The sequence below is a fragment of the Convolutriloba macropyga genome, chromosome 7, assembly GCF_964194025.1.
Source record: "Convolutriloba macropyga chromosome 7, txConMacr16.3, whole genome shotgun sequence".
Classification (NCBI taxonomy): Eukaryota; Metazoa; Xenacoelomorpha; order Acoela; family Convolutidae; genus Convolutriloba; species Convolutriloba macropyga.
In genome coordinates, this window is record NC_134474.1 from 43144812 (window position 1) to 43154431 (window position 9620).

Sequence of the window (9620 nt, forward strand, 5' to 3'; positions counted from 1 at the left end):
AAACTTTTGTGAAAAGAGTAACTTTACAAATCGCCAAATGCATGAAACGCTAATGTAATAAAACACTTGAAACTCACAAATACCAGACAAATCCAATTGCAGCCGGAACTTCCAAAACAACCCTTTTTAGCCCAATTTTTGATTCGGCCATCATCCCCATAACACTTACCCAAATTCCAAGGAGTAGTAGGAGTGGAGTAGGAAAATGGGCACCGGGCCAATTCCGAAATTGGTCAAAAAATCCATTTCTGAATTTGGGCAACCCTCTTCTGAATTTGGGAGGCGGAAGTTTTTCGTAAAATGGTCTTCTTAATTTGGGTAAAATGTTTTTCACGGCTATTCTGAAAATGGTCGAAGAAATTGCCCAAATTCAGAAAAGGCTACTACTACTACTACTACTACTACTACTACTACTACTACTACTACTACTACTACTACTACTACTACTACTACTACTACTACTACTACTACTACTACTACTACTACTACTACTACTACTACTACTACTACTACTACTACTACTACTACTACTACTACTACTACTACTACTACTACTACTACTACTACTACTACTACTACTACTACTACTACTACTACTACTACTACTACTACTACTACTACTACTACTACTACTACTACTACTACTACTACTACTACTACTACTACTACTACTACTACTACTACTACTACTACTACTACTACTACTACTACTACTACTACTACTACTACTACTACTACTACTACTACTACTACTACTACTACTACTACTACTACTACTACTACTACTACTACTACTACTACTACTACTACTACTACTACTACTACTACTACTACTACTACTACTACTACTACTACTACTACTACTACTACTACTACTACTACTACTACTACTACTACTACTACTACTACTACTACTACTACTACTACTACTACTACTACTACTACTACTACTACTACTACTACTACTACTACTACTACTACTACTACTACTACTACTACTACTACTACTACTACTACTACTACTACTACTACTACTACTACTACTACTACTACTACTACTACTACTACTACTACTACTACTACTACTACTACTACTACTACTACTACTACTACTACTACTACTACTACTACTACTGTTTCAACACTTTAATTCCAAATATGAAATAAAGGCACGGTTGGCAACAAATACAAACAAAACAAGAAGAGTTATTTGTTTGGTTATTCTGTGAAGTGCTGTTCGACGAAATTGTTGAAGGCATTCTTTGACCCGGTTGCTGCTTTCTCCTGCAATCTGGTGAACGATACTTTGTTTCGTACACAGTCTCCTTCGATTTGTCTCATCCACGTTTTCCGTTGCCCCCCAGGAGCGCGTCTAGCATGGACGTATTGATCGGGCGGGTCCCAATCGAAGGCACTGCGGGCTGATCTTCCTGGTTCCATTCTCTGGATGTGTCCGTACCATTTTATCCGTTTGAGCATGATCATCGTGGATAGTTGGGGCATTCGTGATCTGGACAAAATTTCTTCGTTCGTTGCTTTCTCCAGATATGACACACGTAAAATTCTCCGAAGACAACCACAGTGAAAACTCTCAAGTTTTCTCTCCATTAATTTCGAAAGAGTCCAAGTCTCTGAGCTGTACAGCACGGCTGATAAAACGAGTGCTTTGTACAAATTGCACTTGAGGTGCACGCTGAGCTGCTTGCTCTTCCAGAGATTTTGGAAGTTAGCAAACCGTTTTCTACCTTGCAAGTTTGCAATTGACTTCCGGCAGGTCTCCATGCTTGAGGCTGACATATGATCCGAGATACTTGAACGCTTCTATAATTTCAAACTCGTTTCCGAGAACATCTTGTACTTTGCAGGAAAACACGCGTGTGGCAACTGCTTTAGGTTTGCCACAGTATCTCGATTGGTGAACGTTTCGGCCATTGACTGTTTTGAACTTTTTTTCACACTTGTCACAGGTAAGGCTCGCCTCTAGTTGCTCGAACTTTGACTTGTCGACGACATTCTTTGACAAACCGGCTTTGCAGAATCTTGTTTGGTGCACTTTGCGTCCGGTAACTGTACTGAATTGCCGCTGACAATTCTGACATCTTAAAGACTCTTGGTCAGCCACCACTGACCGACTCTCATTTTCTAGCGACTCTGAATCTGCTACCGCAGATTGTTGTTGTGAAGCTACCAACGCTGGCTTAGCCACCGCTAAGCTTTTCAATCTTAGCTTCCGGCCATCTTGTGTTTCGAACCAGCCCGCTTTCTTTTTCGTTCCCAGCAGCACCTCCGTGCTGATGTTTAGTCGTGACTGGCTAGATGTCTCTGCCAGGAGTCCTAGTTTGCCTTTATGTGTTCCAGTGAGTATCTCCACGTTCTGTTGGATATTACGGCACTGCAACAACATTTGGGCTGTCGCATTTTACGCCCATATTCTTTGTTTTGGCCACATTAATCTTCAGACCAGCGGCTTCCGCAAGGGCCTCGATTCGATGTAGGTTTTCTTGCCTAACGCCCGTTCTGACATCAAATAAGCGTCCTTTCTCACCTTCGGCTTTGACTCGACATTTGAATCCATCATAGCTGTTTCTTATGATCTTATCACTTTTTGCGGAAGACCATAGTGTTTCATTATCTGGTACATCTGCTCACGATCGACAGAATCGAATGCCGCTCGAAAGTCTATGAAACAAAAGCTAATATCCAATTGAAACGCCATTGATTTCTCTATTATTTGACGCAGGGCAAAGAGTTGATCGGCGCATCCTCTGCTTTTTCTGAAGCCGCACTGCTCTTCCCTTAAGACGCTATCCACTGAATCTTTGCATCGATTGAGAATAACGGAAGCGAACACTTTGCCTGGTACTGACAATAGAGAGATCCCTCGGTGGTTCGAACACTCTGACCTCTTTCCTTTACTCTTGTATAATGGGACAATTTCTGCTACCTTCCAGTCATCGGGCAGAACTTCCGTCGACCAACACTTATCTATGATGTCCCAGAGCCACTCGACAATACCCTTGTGTGCTTTCAACATCTCACAGGAAATGTTATCGGGTCCACTTGCCTTGCCATTCTTCAACCTGCGGACAGCTTCAAGCACTTCTTCAAATCGAATTGGGCTCAGGTCAATCGACAAGCTTTCAGCTGCTTCTTCGGGATCCAATCTCGTACTGCAACTGGATGTTGAGGGATTCAGGAGTTGACTAAAATGTTCCGTCCAGCGTTCAAGTCGTTCCTCTTTCGTCCGTAAGTTGACGCCAGTGCTTGAAACTAATTTGGTCAACTGGGGACTCCAGTTTCGGCAAATCTGCTGTGATGCCCCAAAAACCTCCTTCAAGTTGCCTCTGTCCGCAAAGCTCTGCACTTCTTGGCCTTTGCGTTCAAGCCATGCCCGTTTGTCTGCACGTAGAGCTTTTCTGACTTCCTTACAGAAGTTTTTGAACTCTAACAACGCCACCGCGCTGCTGTGTTTCTTCAACTGTAGATCAGCTCGTTTCCGGATAAGTTCCAGAGAATCTGGAGAAATCCAAGGTTTGTTCACTCGCTTGTCCGGAAGGAGGCATTTCACTGCTGCTTGGTTCAGGGCTTTTCGAAAATTGTCCCAAGACTGCTCTGTAATCTCGAAATCGCCGCTCTTATCAAGATGTAACTTGACCTCCTGCGTGAATAAGTCACGCGTTGTTTCATCTTGCAGCTTTGCAGAACTGATTCTGGGCGTGAAACATGGCTTTTTAGACAAAAGTTTCATAGATACTTCCGCAATGACCAGTTCATGATCGGTAATTGTGGTTTTCCCTCTTCTGGTTCTCACATTCGTCAGACATCCTCTGTATCTCTCTGCAAACAGAATGTGATCCAGCATCTTTTTTCGACAACTCGGATCGGGAGGGTTGTAGGTGTACCGATGCACTTGTCGATGCTGGAACCATGTACCACCTACGAGCAATTTGTGTGAAGTGCAAAATGATAACAACTTTTCCGAGTTTTCATTTTCTTCACCCATTCCAAACGGGCCTCTGCAGCTCATGGTGTCATTCAACTGGTGTCCAGGCTCTGCATTGAGGTCACCGATGACACAAATACGCTCCCTATGTTTGAAGCTGGAAACTAGGTCTGAAAGTTGACTCCAAAACAAATCCTTCTCTTGGAGACTAGCTTCATTCGTAGGTGCGTAGCAGACAACAACAGCTAGATTGGCTCTCCTCCGAGCCGCGAACTTGACGTAGCAAATACGTTCACTTAGAGCCACTTGTTCTACGATGCTGTTTATCAATGACTTCTTTACAGCAACGCCCACTCCTCCTTGTCTCGACTTTACACCAGACAACCACGAGTCAGACAGGTAGAGCTTGTGGTCTCCGAGATCAATTTCTTGCTCCTGCAATCTCGTCTCCTGCACTCCCAGAAAATCCAACTTGTATTGCGCCAGATCCATTTTCAAAGCCTCTAAAGATCTGGCTTGGGTCATTGTTCTGACGTTTAAAGTTGCAATTCTGAGTTGGTTCCTCGGGAGATTCTTAGCACCCCTTACCCGGGACTCGGGGCCATGGTTGAATGTACTCATTGCTTTGGTGTTTGAAGGCTAAGATACGACTAGTTGCGCCACAAACTAGAAGACCAGTGCCTCGTTAGCTCGACCATGTGAGCGGAGAGCCGCAGCACATGACCTACCCCCAGGGGACACCACGTGGAGGTGAGGTTGGATTTTGTCCCCCACTACTACTACTACTACTACTACTACTACTACTACTACTACTACTACTACTACTACTACTACTACTACTATTACTACTACTACTACTACTACTACTACTACTACTACTACTACTACTACTAATACTACTACTACTACTACTACTACTACTACTACTACTACTACTACTACTACTACTACTACTACTACTACTACTACTACTACTACTACTACTACTACTACTACTACTACTACTACTACTACTACTACTACTACTACTACTACTACTACTACTACTACTGTTTCAACACTTTAATTCCAAATATGAAATAAAGGCACGGTTGGCAACAAATACAAACATAACAAGAAGAGTTATTTGTTTGGTTATTCTGTGAAGTGCTGTACGACGAAATTGTTGAAGGCATTCTTTGACCCGGTTGCTGCTTTCTCCTGCAATCTGGTGAACGATACTTTGTTTCGTACACAGTCTCCTTCGATTTGACTCATCCACGTTTTCCGTTGCCCCCCAGGAGCGCGTCTAGCATGGACGTATTGATCGGGCGGGTCCCAATCGAAAGCACTGCGGGCTAATCTTCCTGGTTCCATTCTCTGGATGTGTCCGTACCATTTTATCCGTTTGAGCATGATCATCGTGGATAGTTGGGGCATTCGTGATCTTGACATAATTTCTACTACTACTACTACTACTACTACTACTACTACTACTACTACTACTACTACTACTACTACTACTACTACTACTACTACTACTACTACTACTACTACTACTACTACTACTACTACTACTACTACTACTACTACTACTACTACTACTATTACTACTACTACTACTACTACTACTACTACTACTACTACTACTACTACTACTACTACTACTCCTCATATAATTAAAGGATCAGAACTTTAATAAAACTTTGACAGCCCAATACGTTGCAAATGTTCTTTAAATGTCTTCGTCATGGGCTTATTTTAAACATCGATTTTTTCTTTAAACACGATTGAGAAAAAGTCTGGATCATAAGTGTTTTTGATCAGCCTTAGTCTTTTCATTACTTGAACGAGCCAAAGTCTGGATCATGAACTTTTGGTCTTTCTGAGTCTTTTCATAAATTGAACGAGACAAAGTCTGAATCATATCGCATTTTGGTCTGGAAAGGTCTTTTCATAAGTGTTTTTGAACGAGCACATGAACGCACCGAAAATTTAAACGAGGCAAAGTCTGAGTCATAGGCATTTTTAGCCCGCTTGGGTATTTTCATAGGCAAAATTGGTCTGGATGGGTATTTTGATAAGAATTTTTGAACAAGGACCTTAACCTGGGTTAAGAAAGAGTCCAAGTCAGGCCGATTTAGTTCGCAAATGTCTCTTAGTATGATCATGGGTACTGTGTGCAGTATAAAAACTCTTGAGGCATGTTTAATCTGAAAAGTAATTGCAGATTTTTTTGTTAACCAACCTGCAAACTGTGATCATCCAAAAAAACGGGTTCCTTCAAATGCAGAAAATGTGAGCAACAAATTTCCAGCGTAGGAACAATTGTAGTCCTTCTGACACTTGTTTGGAACCCACGTGTCTAGACATGTTCTTAGACGTGTTTAATTTCAAAAAGTGACATTGATGCCTAACTTAAGTATTATAAAATTTCCAATGTCAAAGTTTCTCATCAAACTGCACAAATATGTCCATTGGGAGTATTGCGAATTGAGTTCGAGCAATGTCATAGCCTGTATCGTTTCTTGTTGGCGATGGACAAGTGATTCATATGTATAAAAATCTTTCTCATGTCCAAATCCGACTGTTACAAATCCGTCTGAAATGTGGGGAATATTAAAAGGGCAGCTGAGAACAGGCCCCTGTGGCCTGATGCTGTTCCGCTGCGATTACGCGGGAACCACAATTATTTTATTATTAATAATACTTTGCACAATATGGTAAAATATTTACACCATTCTTGCAAGACTTTACAGATTAATACCAATTTGCAAGATCAAACAGTCTTTCCAAGAAAACCAATTTGCAGGAAAAACCGTCACGGTAAGAGTCTGAAAAGATCTTAGATAACCTTCGGGGTTTGTCTTGGGTAGCAAATTGGTTTGTATTTATAGTTACAACTTCTGCACATACGGATATTTCATTCGCTCAAGAGGACCAAGGACATCTTTAGGCTTCTCAGATGAAGCGGCTTTCACAATTACAGCTAGAAATCACTATCAATCAATCAATTGGTACTCACTTGATCAACTTGAGTTCGGTTAGTTTCTTGTTTCACTTTGCCGATGTCTCTTTTTCATTTTAGATAAATGTTCACATAAACACACGATTAGATTTTTCCGGTAATTTTCCTGAATTGGGATTTATACCAATTTTTTTGGTTGTTTTACAGAAAATTGTGTTAGTTTACGGACAGTTTCATGGAGAGCCTGCTACTTGTGTCAAGAAATTGCCATTAATCACTATTAAAACTCAGTCCTAGCGGGATTCCGATAATTACACGTGGGAAAAACATCGAAAACTTCTTTCATAAACATAATAATACAAACAAACAGGAAGGCTTTTGTATCCATAAGTGATGCTCGATTATAAAATATAATGTTTTTTGGTACGACTTTTTTTTTATCTTCCTGTGTTTTTTCAGTATGAAGATGAACGAGCTAAAGTCTGGATCATATCCTGTTTCGGTCTTGATGGGTCTTATAATACGGCCTTTTGGACGCATCGAAACTTTGAACGAGCCAAAGTCTGGATCGCAGACGATTTCCGTCTGTCCCTTATTTTCGTAGATTAAAATGGTCTCGATGTACATTTTCGTATTATTACCTCAACCTGAAAAGGTTTCCTAGGCATGCTTTGGAGACAGATACCTGTGATTAGGAGGATGTTGTGAGTACCATAAGAGACTGTATGACGTAGAGGGAAGAGACAAAGGGGGGCTCACTCACTTTCAATACTTCTCAAGGATGATGGACTTTTATTCGAGTGGAAAAGAACTCAACTACATTGGTGTAAGAACAATTTTGTTGCACTTTTTTCGAACTTTAGAGTAATTTCTGTATTGATCACCTCACTTATTTTTTGCTCTTTGATGGTAACACTATCGTGCTTGGCAGGTATTTAGCATGAAAGAGCTGGGATATCGGTTCACGTGTCCTTGATTTGTGTCGCAACTCGAATTTCTTTCCCCGAGTTTCTCGACACGAGACAGTTTTCTCGACTTTTGATGATTGCACCCTGGTCTATACTTTGTTTGTTTTTCTCATAATGCAGTCAGAGGTTTGCATTTTTTCGGTCTTTACGGAGTGCAGGAAACATGTAGCCTTTATCAATGTAGCCGTTCCTGAACTTAGTCCTATTTAGGCTGTATAGCCCCCCAAAATACGTAAAGATACAAACAGGGGGCTATAATTGTGTCGGTTGATATGTTGGGCTGAGTGAGATTCCTTCAAGTTTCAAATCAATAAGAGGGAAAATGTCAAGGCTGTCTTCAAAAGAATTCAAATATAAAGCGAGCCAGTAAAACTTTACACATGATGCTGCCAGTTGATCAAATGAAATGGTCCTATACTCTGTAGACGATTCCACCAATTGCAGTCTAATCACCTTTGATACTTCACTTTTTACCCTCCGGGGGTGACCCTTCTTAGATACCATATATGGTTCCATCCGAGTCAAGGCCAAATTTCTTGTATGATCTTGCTATGGTTTCTAAGAAGCCATATATGATTTTGAATATGCTTTTCAAGATTTTACATGAAAAAAGAGAGTTTCAGCAGAGCAGCACGCTTTTGATAATTTTCTCACAGTTCGAATATTTTATGATCTTGGAAATGGTTTCTAAGATTCAGCTCTGATAAATTAACCTACCTGATTTTACCCTTCATAAAAAACTATTTTTCGCTTTTACTTCAAACTAGGAAGAATACAGGCAGGTCATTCAATATGGGTACAGAAAAGAACAAGGTAGATGATCGTGAACTAGATAATTAGGGCCTAATGCTTTCGGTATACCCCAGGTTTATTCCTTGTCACAGCGGTAAGCCTGTTCGCAGTGTTACTAGTACCTTACCGCAAGAAACCCTGGGCATTAGAATTGCCGATACCACAGTTTCAGAATTAATTGAAAGTGTAACACCCGCACAAATGTGCGATGACTGAATTTTTAGGTGAGATCAGACGGGTATGGAGGAAACGTTATCTCCTCAATCGGGTTCGGGAAAGGATGTTTGACATACCTACCTGTCCACAGAAATGGCAAAATACGATTTCCACCAACACGGCCATTCCAATTGACGCCCAGAAATCATGGAATGTTCAACAGCTCATATCAGCTATTGCACACAGTCGACTTTGATTGGTTCAAACGATACGTCGTATGTTTCGAACGTCCCTGGATATGCTCTCATTTTGGTCCCAAAATTCCAATTGTTGATTACGTTTTGTCATAAAGAAATCATTTCACGATAATTTCTCATCAAATAATATCTAATCAAAACCTAGCCTACAAACTTTTATTTTAACATTGATCTCATTCTGACATCCATATAACGATTTGTTCTTTAAACCCCAAACAAGCAAGCCTAAAAGGCGTGCAATAGCTATTGTTTATTTGTAGTTTTAAAGCATACTTGATTATTTGAATTATTTGCAAGTTTTCCGCGCATTATGGGAATGGTCTAAATGCGTTTATAAAAGAACTAAAATTTTACATTTGTGAGATTTCATACGAAAGGGATTTCATACATAGACAGAGGGAAATAACTTTCTTCTAAAAGGCTGTGATTTGCAGAGTTAAAATCGTTTTTTTAAGAGTTGTGTTGAACTTTGAATTAAAATTTAGGCTTTTCCGCTCCTCAAAAAGAATTATGGTGTAAAAATTAGTTCAAGCGTGCTTTTCTTAGTTCGCTGACAC

At 40.5% G+C, this 9620-nt stretch overlaps 1 protein-coding gene across 1 annotated transcript in view; it reads left to right on the top strand.

Annotated features, from left to right (window-relative positions):
• Nucleotides 1-9352, top strand: part of LOC142342300 (uncharacterized) — a 34773-nt gene extending 25421 nt beyond the window's left edge. The window contains exons 3-5 of the mRNA XM_075393589.1: nucleotides 6820-6965; nucleotides 7586-7716; nucleotides 8875-9352. Of these exons, the coding sequence (XP_075249704.1) occupies nucleotides 6820-6965; nucleotides 7586-7716; nucleotides 8875-9156 (559 nt within the window). The 3' untranslated portion in view covers nucleotides 9157-9352. The remainder of the gene's footprint in view (nucleotides 1-6819; nucleotides 6966-7585; nucleotides 7717-8874) is intronic.
• The last annotated feature ends 268 nt before the right edge of the window (nucleotides 9353-9620 follow it).